The 16,295-nt window shown below is 42.7% G+C and overlaps 1 protein-coding gene across 1 annotated transcript in view; it reads left to right on the top strand.

Moving 5' to 3' along the window:
* The window catches only part of WDFY1 (WD repeat and FYVE domain containing 1), a 52,474-nt gene that overhangs the window by 19,397 nt on the left and 16,782 nt on the right, over nt 1-16,295 (top strand). Inside the window, exons 3-7 of the mRNA XM_069727676.1 lie at nt 8,577-8,650; nt 8,965-9,019; nt 9,272-9,422; nt 13,534-13,640; nt 15,770-15,896. Coding sequence (XP_069583777.1) covers nt 8,577-8,650; nt 8,965-9,019; nt 9,272-9,422; nt 13,534-13,640; nt 15,770-15,896 — 514 coding nt within the window. The remainder of the gene's footprint in view (nt 1-8,576; nt 8,651-8,964; nt 9,020-9,271; nt 9,423-13,533; nt 13,641-15,769; nt 15,897-16,295) is intronic.

Genomic DNA, 16,295 nt, shown 5'->3' with positions numbered 1-16,295 from the left:
TGGATTGAGAGAGCAATAAAATATTAAAACAACCTATGTGACATTAACCCTTCATTACCCCATATCCCACCGCTACAGGGGAGTGGGAAGAGAGTGGCCAAGTGCCAGAATGGGCGCATCTTCCAGATGTGCCTTTTCTGGGGTGGCTGGGGGCAGATGTTTTTAGCCGGGGGGGGGGGCAATAACCGTGGACCCTCTCCAGGCTATTAATATCTATCGGGAAGCTGACGGCGAGGGGACAGACACCGAAATGTAAGTATGTAATGTTTGTTTGTTTTTTACATTTACACTGGTAACCAGGGTAAACATCGGGTTACTAAGCGTGGCCCGGCGCTTAGTAACCCAATGTTTACCCTGGTTACCAGTGAAGACATCGCTGAATCTGTGTCACACACGCCGATTCAGCGATGTCTGCGGGAGATCCAGCAATGAAATAAAGTTCTGGCCTTTCTGCTCCGACCAACGATGTCACAGCAGGATCCAGATCGCTGCTGCGTGTCAAACACAACGATATCGCTATTCAGGACGCTGCAACGTCACGGATCGCTAGCGATATCGTTGTTAAGTCGCTCAGTGTGAAGATACCTTTAGGGTACCGTCACACAGTGCAATTTTGATCGCTACGACGGCACGATTCGTGACGTTCGAGCGATATAGTTACGAGATCGCAGTGTCTGACACGCTCCTGCGATCAGGGACCCCGCTGAGAATCGTACGTCGTAGCAGATCGTTTGAAACTTTCTTTCGTCGTCTAGTGTCCCGCTGTGGCGGCATGATTGCATGGTGTAACATATATCGTATACGATGTGCGCATAGTAACCAACGGCTTCTACATCGCACATACGTCATGAAATTATCGCTCCAGCGTCGTAGATTGCAAAGTGTGACAGCAGTCTACGACGCTGGAGCGATATTGTTACGACGCTGGAGCGTCACGGATCGTACCGTCGTAGCGATGAAAATTGCACTGTGTGACGGTACCCTTAGATTGCTGCTCACCAGAGGAAACCATCTATCTTCAAGTCTGACCACAGATTCTCAATTGGATTAAGGTCTGGCCTTGACGAGCCACTTCAAATATTTACATGTTTCCGCTTAAACCACTCTAGTGTTGCTTTAGCAGTATGCTTTGTGTCATTGTCTTGTTGGAAGGCGAACCTCTGTCCTAATCTCAAATCACTGACCGAGTGAAAAAATGTTTTTCTCTAGAATGTCCCTGTATTTCACACCATCTGTTTTCCCTGGGGATGGTGTTCTTGGGGGTGATGAGCCGTGTTTGGTGCCAGACATCGCGTTTACTTTGATGGCCAAAAAGTTAAATTTTGATCTCATCTGACCACAGCACCTTCCTCCATACATTTGGAGAGGCTACCACATGTCTATTGGCAAACTTACAAAAATTGCCATTTTAAGTAAAGGCTTTTTTCAGCCCACTCTTCCGTGGTCGTATGAACGGATACTCCAGTTTCTGCTTGGGAACTCTGCAGCTCCTTCAGGGTTACCTTTTGGTCTCAGTGCTGCCTCTCTGATTAATGTCCTCCATCCCGGGCTGAGAGTTTTGGTGGTGGCCCTCTCTTGGCAGGTTTGTTGTGGCACCATGTTATTTCCATTTGATGATCATGGCTTTAGTAGTGCTCCGGGGATGATCAAAGATTACGATGTTTGTTTGTTTGGTTTTTTTTTTATAACCCATCCCTCACTTGTCCTTCTTAACAACATTGTCCCTGACTTGTTTGGAGACCTCCTTGGTCTTCATGGTGGTGTTTGCTTAGTGTTGCCTCTTGCATAATGGTGTTGCAGCCTCTGTGACCTTTCAGAAAATGCATGTATATACTGTGAGGCTGTGGCCTCTGATACAGCTAGGGGGCGCTGTTTGTTCTCCCCAGAATGTGCATGCAGACGGATGAAGTCCATAGGTGTGCATGAGTCACGGATCTCCGGTCCGGGTTTTCCAGGTGGCTGAAGACCACAGGTTGGTGTGTTTAAAAACCCTGCAGTAAGGGGTATGGGTGTGTCAGGTGTGCGAGGTGCACGTCAGTGTCAGTCTGGTGTGTGCTGGTCTGCAGAGTGCATGGAGGCCAGCAGAGCCAGTACCCAGGGCAGCTGAATAGCCTGGCACCCGCAGCGTACACAGAGATGCAAGTCGTCCATGGACTGGTACTGGTCTCGGATGTGGACAGTCCTGTGCCCGGAGGTGGATGTCCTGTGCCCGTAGGAGTCGGATGTGGACAGTCCTGTGCCCGGAGGTGGATGTCCTGTACCTGAAAGAGGACTAGCATGTGCGACGATTGCAAACGGGTGGATATGGTGCCCAGCTGCTATCCGGAGGTTATCCTGAACTGTGTACAACTGTGTGAGTAAAGAGACTGTGATACAGCGATGCAGGACACCCATGAGAACTAGTCAGAGAAGGGCTGGCGTGTGTAGTGTCTGCAACATTTGAGGCTGTGTGTATGGAGACGTATAGAGACTGTGAGATGGTGTGCGGTCGCCCAGGGAAACTTGACAAGGGAAGTCTGGCCTGTTTAGGGACCGCAAATCTAAAGCCATGTGATATGTATTGCTTTGAACTGGTGTAAACTGATCACTGAAGTTATATGCATTTATGTGAATTGGACTTTAATGCTGTGAAGAAACACATTAAAAGAGACTTTTGTGTTTGAATTTGTGGGTCACTGCTTCTTCACTGCGTACGATGCTACTGCAGCTTTACAATACTGACAGACCATGTCACACATAAATTGTACACGGGTGGACATGTGACTTATGAAGGGAATTACTTGCACCAGAAAAACGGGTGAATTCATATGCACATGCCAATTTCTAGTTATTTGATCCCATAAATTTAGTTTATGCCTATGTTTTTCTCACTTCACCAACTTAGACTATTTAGTGCTGATGCATCACACACAAATCGGAATACAAAAATATTTAAACACAGGTTGTATCGTAATAAAATAGGTAAAAAACCAAGGGAGTGAACTTCTGCAAGCCTCTGTATTTCAAAACTTCTTTATACTTCTTGAAAGTAATAAAACCTTAGCTCTATAATTTCTGCATCTCTGTAATCATTAGGACGCCCAGAATAAAGTTAACATATAAATTTTACTGCTGAGAGAAAGAGAATGCTGTCAAAACTAAAACTGTGCCTCCTGGAAAGCAGAGATGACAAAAAACAAAGGGAAAAATGGCTGCAGCACCAAGAAGTTAATGAATAACTGAACTTTTTATTTTTTAAATTTTGTCCTGCATGGAACGTTATGAAACTGCAGTGGGTTTGTCTTAATTACTGTAAAAAAAAATGTAAATGGCTTCCAAACTCCCCGCTTTACCACAGTTAGTCTGGCCGCTTTCAGCTGCACCGATATTACAATGTACTCAGACAGCAGTGTTTTTTATCGTCCGGCAAGAAGGTCTGAGTTTCATCAGTTCTTTTGATCAGAGTTTGGTCATTTTTTACCTTTTGTTTTTATCAGTTTTTCTCTTATGGAAAAAAAAGTTTCTCCAGCTTCTGATATCAATCTGTGAAAAAGGGACAGCACATAGATGGCATCCGAGTGCAATATGATTTGTATTGACGAGATTTATCCGAGATTCTGTGACATCGGACATGTCTGTGATTTTGTGCGGACCAGCCAGTTGGCAAAAATACATGGACATGTGAACAGCTCCATAGACTATAATGGGTACGAGTTTTATCTGAAAAACAGTTTTTCGCATACGAGTTAAGACATCTGATTGAGCCCTAACTCTGTGGATAAGCATCTGCAGGAGATTGTTCTTTTCCATACTGAACAAAATTATAAGATATATACACTGCTCAAAAAAAAAAGGAACACTAAAATCCCACATCCTAGATATCACTGAATGAAATATTCCATTACATAGTGGAATGCGTTGAGAACAATAAAACATAAAAATGATCAATGTAAATCAAAATTAATATCACATGGAGGTCTGGATTTGGAATAATACTCAAAATCAAAGTGTAAAATTAAATTATAAGCTGATCCAACTTCAGTGGAAATGCCTCAAGACAAGGAAATGATGCTCAGTATTGTGTGTGGCCTCCACGTGCCTATATGAGCTCCCTACAACGCCTGGGCATGCTCCTGATGAGGCGGAGGATGTTCTCCAGAGGCATCTTCTCCCAGACCTGGATTACATAATCAGTCAACTTCTGGATAGTCTGTAGTTAAACGTGACATCGGTGGATGGAACGAGACATGATGTGCTCAATTGGATTCAGGTCTGGGGAACGGGCAGGCCAGTCCATAGCATCAATGTCTTCATCATGCAGGAACTGCTGACACACTCCAGCCACATGAGGCCTAGGACTGTCATGCATCAGAAGGAACCCAGGACCCACTGCACCTGAATATGGTCTCACAATGGGTCTGAGACTCTCATTCTGGTACCTAATGGCAGTCAGAATACCCCTGGCTAACACATCGAGCGCTGCGCGAACCCTCCAAAAAATTGCCTCCCCACAGCATTACTGACTCACTGCCAAACTGGTCATGCTGGAGGATTGAAAACACAAAAAAGCACAGTAAAACCAAAAACACACTGTTGCAAAAAAATCACAGTGGACAGCAAGTGCTAGTAAAAAGATGGAAAAAACAGGGTATTTGGTTGATACGTTTTTTGCAAAAAATGTATATTAAGCCGCTCTACCAAACGTCAAGGTATACCCATATCAGAGCAGTCCTAACTAATGTATGTAATCCCTATCTGATGTATATATTATATTATATGAAACCAGAACACATGAGCTGCACGCACAGTGAACAAGCCCGTAGAGACATGTTCACACCACCAAGAGACTTGAAAACACAAAAAAGCACAGTAAAACCAAAAACACACTGTTGCAAAAAAATTTTTTTGAGCTGTGCGCACAGGAGCCGTTCTGTCCAGCGTGTCCACATGGACATTCCTTTTCTGAATCCTGCTCATACAGGTATTGTACATATGACCAGGTTTTAAATACATCAGATAGGGATTACATACATTAGTTAGGACTGCTCTGATATGGGTATACCTTGACGTTTGGTAGAGCGGCTTAATATACATTTTTTGCAAAAAACGTATCAACCAAATACCCTGTTTTTTCCATCTTTTTACTAGCACTTGCTGTCCACTGTGATTTTTTTGCAACAGTGTGTTTTTGTATGGTTGTAGATGACGAGGAAAAAGCTTACATATTAAACACCTTCTTCTCCACGGTATTCACGGTGGAAAATGAAATGCTTGGTGAAATCCCAAGAAACAATGAAAACCCTATATTAAGGGTCACTAATCTAACCCAAGAAGAGGTGCGAAACCGGCTAAATAAGATTAAAATAGATCAATCTCCGGGTCCGGATGGCATACACCCACGAGTACTAAGAGAACTAAGTAATGTAATAGATAAACCATTATTTCTTATTTTTAGGGACTCTATAGCGACAGGGTCTGTTCCGCAGGACTGGCGCATAGCAAATGTGGTGCCAATATTCAAAAAGGGCTCTAAAAGTGAACCTGGAAATTATAGGCCAGTAAGTCTAACCTCTATTGTTGGTAAAATATTTGAAGGGTTTCTGAGGGATGTTATTCTGGATTATCTCAATGAGAATAACTGTTTAACTCCATATCAGCATGGGTTTATGAGAAATCGCTCCTGTCAAACCAATCTAATCAGTTTTTATGAAGAGGTAAGCTATAGGCTGGACCACGGTGAGTCATTGGACGTGGTATATCTCGATTTTTCCAAAGCGTTTGATACCGTGCCGCACAAGAGGTTGGTACACAAAATGAGAATGCTTGGTCTGGGGGAAAATGTGTGTAAATGGGTTAGTAACTGGCTTAGTGATAGAAAGCAGAGGGTGGTTATAAATGGTATAGTCTCTAACTGGGTCGCTGTGACCAGTGGGGTACCGCAGGGGTCAGTATTGGGACCTGTTCTCTTCAACATATTCATTAATGATCTGGTAGAAGGTTTACACAGTAAAATATCGATATTTGCAGATGATACAAAACTATGTAAAGCAGTTAATACAAGAGAAGATAGTATTCTGCTACAGATGGATCTGGATAAGTTGGAAACTTGGGCTGAAAGGTGGCAGATGAGGTTTAACAATGATAAATGTAAGGTTATACACATGGGAAGAAGGAATCAATATCACCATCACACACTGAATGGGAAACCACTGGGTAAATCTGACAGGGAGAAGGACTTGGGGATCCTAGTTAATGATAAACTTACCTGGAGCAGCCAGTGCCAGGCAGCAGCTGCCAAGGCAAACAGGATCATGGGGTGCATTAAAAGAGGTCTGGATACACATGATGAGAGCATTATACTGCCTCTGTACAAATCCCTAGTTAGACCGCACATGGAGTACTGTGTCCAGTTTTGGGCACCGGTGCTCAGGAAGGATATAATGCAACTAGAGAGAGTACAAAGGAGGGCAACAAAATTAATAAAGGGGATGGGAGAACTACAATACCCAGATAGATTAGCGAAATTGGGATTATTTAGTCTAGAAAAAAGACGACTGAGGGGCGATCTAATAACCATGTATAAGTATATAAGGGGACAATACAAATATCTCGCTGAGGATCTGTTTATACCAAGGAAGGTGACGGGCACAAGGGGGCATTCTTTGCGTCTGGAGGAGAGAAGGTTTTTCCACCAACATAGAAGAGGATTCTTTACTGTTAGGGCAGTGAGAATCTGGAATTGCTTGCCTGAGGAGGTGGTGATGGCGAACTCAGTCGAGGGGTTCAAGAGAGGCCTGGATGTCTTCCTGGAGCAGAACAATATTGTATCATACAATTATTAGGTTCTGTAGAAGGACGTAGATCTGGGGACTTATTATGATGGAATATAGGCTGAACTGGATGGACAAATGTCTTTTTTCGGCCTTACTAACTATGTTACTATGTTACTGTGCTTTTTGTGTTTTCAAGTCTCTTGGTGGTGTGAACCTGCTCTCATCCATGAAGAGCACAGGGCACCAATGTTGAATCTGCCAATTTTGGTGTTCTCTGGCAAATTCCAGTCACCATGCACGGTGTTGAGCTGTAAGCACAACACCCACTTGTGGACGTCAGACCTGCATGCCACCCTCATTGAGTCTTTCTGACAGTTTGAGCAGACACATGGCAGTTGGTGGCCTGCTAGAGGTCATTCTACAGGGCTGTTGCACTGCTCCTCCTGTTCCTCTTTGTACAAAGGAGGAGGTAGCGGTCCTGCTGCTGGGTTGTTGCCCTCCTACGGCCTTCTCCATGTCTCCTGGTGTACTGGCCTGTCTCATGGTATCTGCACCATGCTCTGTACTCTGCTGTAAAACACAGCTACCCTTCTTGATGTGCCATCCTGGATGAGCTGCACTACCTGAACAACTTCTGTGGGTTGCAAACAATAACCTCAGTGTGGGTTATAGACACTGCCTCATTCTACTGTACAGTACCTCTAGGGGTGAGACCAATGACAAAATGAAAAAGTGACTGAAACAGCAAAAACGGAAGAGAACAGAGAAATGGTCTGTGGTCACCACCTGCAGAACCATGCCTTTTATAGGACTTGTCTTGCTAATTGCCTAATATTTCTACTTGTCTGTTCCATTTGCACAACAGCAGGAGAAATTGATTCACAATCACTGTTGCTTCATAACTGGACAGGTTGATTTCACAGAATTGTTATGGACTTGAAGGGAGTTACACTGTGTTGCTTAAGTGTTCTTTATTTTTTTTGAGCGGTGTATATATAATGCACTGGAGATTATATATATATATATATATATATATATATATATATATATATACACACACACACACCGTATAATCTCTATCCAGTCCAGTCTATATATTATATTTAATCTGTCTATATAATTGTCTAAGGGGTACTTCCGTCTGTTTGTCTTTCTGTAACAGAAATCCTGCGTTGCTGATTGGTCGAGACCAATCGGCGATAGGCTTTGTCTGGCCGCGAATTGGCCCCTCCCTACTCTCCTCAAGTCAGTGTCTCCTCCCTACTACCCTCCAGTCCGTGCCAGTGTGTCGCCCCATCCTGGACCAACTTTTTACTATTGATGTCGCCTATGCAACATCAATAGTAAAAAGATATAATGTTACAAATAATTTAAAAAAAATAAAAATAAAAAGGTACTATTCTCGCCTTCCACCGTCCACCGATGCGCGCAATGCTGCCGCTAGCTTCCGTTCCCAGTGATGCATTGCGAAATTACCAGTCATCTGGGTAATTTCGCAATGCATCACTGGGAACGGAAGCTGGCGGCAGCATGGCGCGCATCGGGACAGCTTCTGTGGACGCCGGAGGGTGAGTATATAACTTTTTTATTTTAATTTTTTAATTAAGGGATATGGTGCCCACACTGCTATATACTGCGTGGGCTGTGCTATATATTGCGTGGGCTGTGCTATATACTGCATGGCTGTGCTAAGCGCGACGTACGTACGTACATACATACATACATATTCTAGAATACCCGATGAGCTTAGAATCGGGCCACCATGTAGTTTTTAATATTTGGTTTGTCCTTGTTTGTATCTAACTTTGTCATTTTTTATTTCAGCCCCTTGCTCAGCTCTGAGATACCACCATGAGAGTAGAATGATTTTTGTGGGACAAGATAGTGGAGCTATTGTTGTAAGTATCTGTGTAGGCCGGTTTCACTGTCCTGGTGTGAGATGTGATGCACGGACTGAGCACAGGTCTCCTGTCCTGACCCCATCTCAGCAGCCTCGTATGTGTATATATCCTATGAGGCTGTTGAGTTTGGGCCTGGAGACCAGCAGGAGGTCTGGACATTGTGTTCCATACTTGGTTATTGTGAACCATAAAATCTGAATTAGATTGCTGTTATTTTGACAAGCATGGAGACTATTCTACTTGTTTATGTATTGTTTTCATATGTAGTAAGACATTATCTAAAATCTTTCTTTACGTTTCTTGTTGGGCAGGAGTTTTTGGTCTCAGATGACTTTAACAAAATGAACTTTGTGAAGACGTACCCTGGTAGGTAGACGATTCTGCTTTACTAGATAATTCTAGTGAAGGGTATTTGGTCTAAAGCATGAGATCCCTCTATATTATTTATATTGTGTAGGTTAGGATGGAAGAGAGCAGAAGGTACTACTGGTTCTCTTCTGCAGTTTAGGTGAATGCCCCATGTACTGGTGTCTCATTGCCTTTCATAGGTCAGTTATAGCTAATTTCAGTCTCTCACGAGGTTCAGCTAATTATTGTACTTGTGATTAACCATTACAGCTCATCAGAACCGTGTGACAGAAGTCATTTTCGCTCCTGACGCTGAATGGGTTATTAGCACTGGGCAGGATAAATTCCTCACCTGGATGTGCACACAGAGCGGGTCGCTGGTGGGACGACATGCATTCACTTCCTGGGCCTCCTGCCTCCAGTATCCTTTGTACGGGTCTTTAGATTAAGCATGAATGTATAGATTGTGTCATTCTAGAGGTGACCTAACTTTAAAGTGTACCACCACTTTCAAAAGAAAACCTACCAAAATCCTGAACATTGCAGTACAATAGTTTTTTTTAGATCACTTTATTACGCAATTTTGCTATTCACCCACAGCACGGACCAGTCAAGGAGGATCAGTTTGGGTTGTAAATACTTTCAGAAGTATTTATGGCCTAGTTTATCTTGGATTTTGAGTTAATCTTTTCTATGTCTTGTAACATTTATTTTACAGTGGAGGCTCCTGTTTTTTTTTAATCTTCTACTTCCAGGATTGTATACCTCGCTGTGTCGGGGCTGGCTCTTGAGCTATATTTTCAGACTGCCAAAGCACGGTAGATGTTTTCTGCAGTTGTCGTTTATTACTAAAGTGAAATCCTTTGTGGGCAGTTTGCTACTGCCCTTGTACCACCCCGATCTCTTGTAATAAGTGAGGAGAGCAGCCTTAGGGAGCTGCTTGTTCACCCTCTTCTGTAACTCTCAATGCAAGCACGGTCACCTCACCCTTTGAGCTACTGGAGATTGTTTGCCCTTGCAACTATCAGGCATATATGACATATGCTGTAGAGACGTCCTAAATGCTTAAAGGAAAGGTACCGCGTTTGTAGATCATTAATAAATTAATGTAATGTAGCATAACATGCTGTTATAACCAAGTTTTGATTGCATTTGAAACATATTTCTTGTGTTATAGGAGTTTAAATAAGGCACTGGGAGCTGACATCTTGCTTTCACAGTAGCAGCACGACACTTTCAGTGTCATCATATGGCATCCCATGGTCATAGGAGATCGCAGACCCTATCTATTGCAATTGAACTGTCACTGCTGTGAACTGGGCATGCCTCTGTGGGCTGTACAATTCACAGTAGTGGGAGTGTTCTGCTGCCGTATTCATGGAGCCCTCGGCTGTCAACTGTGCTCAATTTTCCTCTCCTGACATTAGGATCTGCTAACATAAGCAGTACTTTTTCCAGCAGAACAGATCCTAGATTGACAGGAGTAAAATGGTAGAAAAGCTAAGGCAGAGTATCAGAGACTGCAAAGACTTCGAGGAGGAACAGTGTACAATCAGCATTTGAGATGCATGTAGTCTGGGTGAGAGAGATATATGAAGACTGATGGAAGAGAGACAGTAACTGCTGGTGATGGCAGATCACAGGGCAGTCACCTACAAAATGGCGCTGCCCGGTGATGCTACTCTTCATTCTGCCCCAGGAAAACTAGACCACCCAAAAAGGGAGGGAAATGGTGATGTCAACAGTTACTGCCCCATTTCTCCAGCTAACAGTAAAGCTGGTAAGTCTTGGGGTATGTGCACACGTTGCGGTTTTTGCTGCGGATCCGCAGCAGTTTTGACGCTGCGGATCCGCAGCAGTTTTCCATGTGGTGTACAGTACAATGTTAACCTATGGAAAACAAAAACCGCTGTGCACATGCTGCGGAAAAAAACGCGCGGAAACGCTGCAGTTTATTTTCCACAGCATGTCAATTCTTTGTGCGGAATCCGCAGCGGTTTGGCACCTGCTGCATATTAAAAATCCGCAGGTGTCTTAAAACCGCAGTAGAAACCGCACAAAAAACCGCGATAAATCCGCAGTACTTTTTGCACTGCGGACTTAATCAAATCCGCTGCGGAAAATTCCGCAACGGAATCCACAGCGTATGCACATGGCCTTACTTATAGCTGCTTGAGGTCTAAAACGGAAAATGCTCCCCCTAGTGGTAAATATATATTTGTACAAAAATATATAATATTTTTCAATAGAAATGTTTGCAAACATCGCATTAATACATTTTAATTACCATGTTCAGCTTAATTTCACAAAAAAACAAACTACAAGAAAACTGGTGGCACCTTCCCTTTAAGATGGCTATATCACTGTATTATGAATGGGCATTACCATACATATTGGCCCCCATTCATCACACTTCTGCTATATGTATGCTAGGGTGCTGAGCCCGCTTCATATAAGGTAGGAGCGGTCTTACCCCGCCATCACTTGCAATCGCCGCTCTTTAGGCATTATATACTGCCACTGTCAATCTCTGAAAGCAGCATTCAGATGGCGAGATCGTGTGCCGGGACCGTTCCAGAGCCCATTGGCCCCTCGCTTGTGATGGGTTACCATTGGCACCCAGGGGCTTACTAAAGCCCCCGGTCTCTGCCATTTTTGTGTAATTCTAAAGCCCAACCACACTCATAGGAAAAGGCATAATAGAAAAAAAGGTTTAAAGCTTAAGTAGATACCCTTCTTTAAAAAAAAAAAAAAAAAAAAAAGAACAAAACAAAAAATATACTATTGCCGCCACTGTAAAAGTCTGATTTGTCTGTAAATATAAACTTAATTAGCCCATAAGGTAATGTAATAAAGAGAAAACAGTCCAAGTGCCAGAATTGCTGTTTATTGATCTCGTTTTCTCCCCTTAAGAAAATACACTGAAAAATGATCAAAGCATTGTATGTATTTTAAAATATTTTACTGTATGTTACTCACTTATATAGCGCCATTAATTCCACAGCGCTTTACAGATATCATCAATATGAGCTCTGCAGCGAAGCACAACAAGCGCTCACCGCTCCATCAGCAGAAACGGAAAAACATGATGAATCTCACAAATGAACACAAACCAAATAAAATAAAAAATACAAAGCATGTGAACTTGGCTGGCATGGCCGGGTATGGTAGCAAAATTCATTTTTAACCCCTTTGCGCTTATGGGCGTTGCTTGCGTCCTGTGCTGGGTTGCCAGGTGTAGAGGAGGCTCAGGAGCTGAGCTCTGTCCACACATTAGATGCCGGCTGTATTAAATAGCTGGCACCTGTCTAACAACCATTCCATAGCTGAGATCTGGTTTCTGACCATTTAAATACCACTGTTAATCCATTTTTTTTTTTTTGCAGCACTTATGACGACACAGCCAATGTGCGCAGCGGCTCCCACGGGCGCCTCGTTACGTCATTGTAGGATACTGATAAGTTACAATGACAGGTGAGGGCCTCGTCACTTCCATCTTGGTCCTCCTCGGAAGCTCAGCTACGTGGTATTGCAGCAGCTTGTATAAGTGATCGAATGATCGCAGATTCAAGTCCCTCAAAGGGACTAACAAAGTATAGACAAAAAAAGTTTTTACAAATAAGAAATTAAATCATCCCTTCTCTTCCACCATTAAAAAGTTTTTTAAAAAACCGAACAAATAAATCAGATCAATTCCACAACAGTATGATCTATCGAAATCTGTAACTAATTAACCTAATTGCTAAATGCTGTGATCAGAAAAAAAAAATCTCCACACCCCTCTAAAAAGAAACAAAAAAACCAAAACAATAAAAAGCCATCAATACTCGCAATCCAAAAAACAAGCCTTCACCCAGGTCCATGTTATGGGTGTGGAAAATATGTACACAAACCAAATTAATTTTTCTTGTCACAGACTTCTCAATTTTTTTCTTTCAACGCTTACCAAAAGTGTTATAATTTTTTTTTTTTTTCTATTCTATGTATTCATCCTCACGTGGGAAATCATGCTATCAGGCCTTTTTTACTATATAATGAATGCAGCAAAACAAACCCCCCAATGGCTGAATTGCATGATTTTCACCATTTCATCGCACTTGTAATTTTTCCTTATTATTTAGTACATTACATGGTAAAATGAATGGTGCCATTCAAAATTGCAACTCGTCCCACAAAAAAGTCCTCGTACATCTGTGTGCACAGAAAAGAGTTCTGGCTCTTGGAAGAAGGGAAGGAAAACCGAAAGCGCAAAAGCGAAAAATGAAATGTTAATACCCAGATCCAATATCACCCATAGCTTTCCCCAGTGTTACACCTTCAGTGATGTGAAGGTAAGGGGAGCAAAGCGTAAGCTCGTGGGAAAGCGCAGCATAGAATCAATGTATGTAGAGTTATTTCTGTCTTCACATACATGTACAGAGGTAAGGTTTCATTTACTTTTTATGTGTTTTGTTTTTTTGGGGTTGGGGGGGATTCTTTTATCTGTGCAACCTCTGTAAGAAGCGACATGATCCCTAACAACCCCCGTACAGGTACGATGAGGAAACCAAATATGCTTTTGTGGGAGACTTCTCTGGTCAGGTCACGCTGTTGAAGCTGGACACCTGCTCCGTCATCTCCACCCTCAAAGGTCATGAAGGTAACTTCAGATGCAAATCTGTATTTTAGTAAGTGATATATATAGATTTTGCTGTAATATTCTTCTCACTATAAATGACATTAGATAATAAACTTTGTTGTATTGGAAGATGCTCAGAAAAGCATGTGGATAAAACGGCACCGCCGCGCATCATAGGAGCATTTTGCCACTCAAGTATTTCTAGTGAGTTTTGGAGTAAAATTCACTCAATAATCCAAGTAATCAATAAAACCTAGTTAGTCAGTGTGCCCATACATGTAACAGATTCAATAGAAGGCATACCCTTCCTAACCCGTGGTTTTTATTGACCCCGTTTTATGAGCGCTTTTGTCTCTTGAGCTGCACACTTCTTACAGGTCTGATGAGTGAGTGGTTGGGGTGTCAGGACCTGGACCGCGAGATATCTGAAAATAATTCTTCACATTTGACAGACACTTTAATTGCCTGTAGAGTTTTGTTAATCTTTTTATAAAGGGTTTTCCACTACTTAGACAACCCCCTCAGAATTCCTGTGGTTCCCCCAGTAAAGTAATACTGTTACTTAGCGCCATTCTAGCTGTGTCGGCACTGGCTCTGAGCTTGCGTGACATTATGTCATGCGATCCCTGCTCCCAATCAGCGCTGGCTTCACGCCTCTCCTATGGACATAGTTGACATCCAGCGTAAACGATGGCTGCGGCTGCTTTCTCACTTCCTCCGGATGTCTTGATTTGTCTGAAGGCGGGGAGAATGATGGCCGTGCTGATTGGCTGCAGGAATTGCTTAGCATAACATTGTCACATGCGCTCCAGGAGAACCAGTGTCGACATCGCTGGAACGGCAGCGGACCCAGAGGTGAATGTAGGTGTTATTGTTTTACTGTTGGGAAATAGTTCTAGGGGTTGTCCGACACTCAAACGGCCCCTTATAAATCCCTATGAGTCTACGCTGTCAAAAAATATAGTATCCAAGCCTTTCCTGTTTTTAATTTTTTGGGAGAGAGGAAGATTTCAATGTGGATTGTGCTGCAAATTTCAACCATTGCATAGATTGCAGATTTTCATCCAGGAAAGTGCGGGCAGATATTTGTCTTTCATGTGACCATAATGTCAGGTTACAGAGTAACCTTTTGTCTCCAACATTTGTGAAATGGATCTTCTGTCCATGAGACTGGAATAAAATGTCTGTTGCACTGTCTAATGATCATTTAGGCTTTAGTGCAATACTTCTTGCAACTGACAGGTGGCGCTACAAGCAAGTAGTCCGTCAGAAATGGCTGCTGCGTAAACCTGAGGATTTTGTCTATGGCTGAAAATGTTTTACCATTTATGAAAGGAGGAGGTCTCGTGGTAGCTGTCCCAGAGACCATAGCTGAATACTCATGAAATAAAGAAATCTGTAAATTTCATATCTACAAACCCAGCAATGGACGCTCAGCAGGACTATGTGTGCTACCTATGTTTTCCTTATTAGATGTAACATATAGCATGGGTGTTATATCTAATCTCCTGCTAAGGGGGGCTGTTTTAGGACCTAAGTACAGAACTGAGTCAGCAGAGACCCCGACTGTTAGATTCTATGTAGTAAAAATGGGTTTGTGACTTTATTCTAGATTCCCCACAATGTATTAATCCTGACGCCTTTAGGAGTAGGATGACTATTATTATTATTTATTATTATTTATTATTATATCGGGTCGTACCTTCCCAGCACCTCCTCATCTGTTCTGTTACATTCCCCTCGATGTGTCAGACTAGTGTGTCCTACTCCAGTCTTGCTCATAATCCCACTGGGGTAAGGTGTGGTAATTTAAAACCCCACTCCAGCGTTTTGTCATAGCCCCGTTGGAGTGAGGAAATGTAATGAATCCCCTAATAAATGTGGCACATCTTTGTAATTTTTGTGGCATGCGGTGCCCCAGGAAGTCTATCTGGCCATGTTTACCATAAAGACCCACATTTTATTAGAGCTGGGGCTGCTGTAACAACGGAAAGGGGTGCACAAAAAATGCAACTTTGATACCAAGAAAAATTGCAGTAATTGCTTTGATAAATATCCCCATAGGGCGGTTTTACCACTTCTATCAGACTGTTCTCTTCACCCGTTGATTATGAACCAGATTTATTGTTACATTTTTTTTCTCTTTTTAGGCAGCATCTCGTGTCTGTACTGGGATCCTGTCCAGCGCTATCTGTTTTCAGGTTCATCTGATCACAGCATCATCTTGTGGGATATTGGAGGGCGACAAGGACGAACACTCATCCTACAAGGACACCAGTAAGAATTTCACATTGCTTTTGTTCCAGGTTAGTGTGTGACATTGTTCGCTGTCAGATATTGGACCAACAATTCCTGGCCCCAAGCCAAGTCCGCACTTTAATTCACTTCAATGGCGACTTTGAAGATGTTGATTGACGTCCACTCACTAATACTGAAGTGCTGGTAATGTTAGAGCGGATGACTTTGGGTATGTTTCCACGTTCAGGATTGCATCAGGATTTGACGCAGGTAAAATCTGCACCTGAGGTCACTGGCAGGTCACCTGTCACCTGCGTTTTTCATGTGGATTTATGTGTGTTCTTGAAAGCTCAATAAACAAAAAAAAAAAAGAATTGTGATGTCATTTCTTGTCCAACCTCTTCATTTACATACTCCATTGAAGAATATACACACACA

This window comes from Ranitomeya imitator, chromosome 5, assembly GCF_032444005.1.
Source record: "Ranitomeya imitator isolate aRanImi1 chromosome 5, aRanImi1.pri, whole genome shotgun sequence".
NCBI classification, from domain to species: Eukaryota; Metazoa; Chordata; class Amphibia; order Anura; family Dendrobatidae; genus Ranitomeya; species Ranitomeya imitator.
Note: the sequence above shows the minus strand (reverse complement) of the source record. Positions and strands in the feature narration are given on the sequence as shown.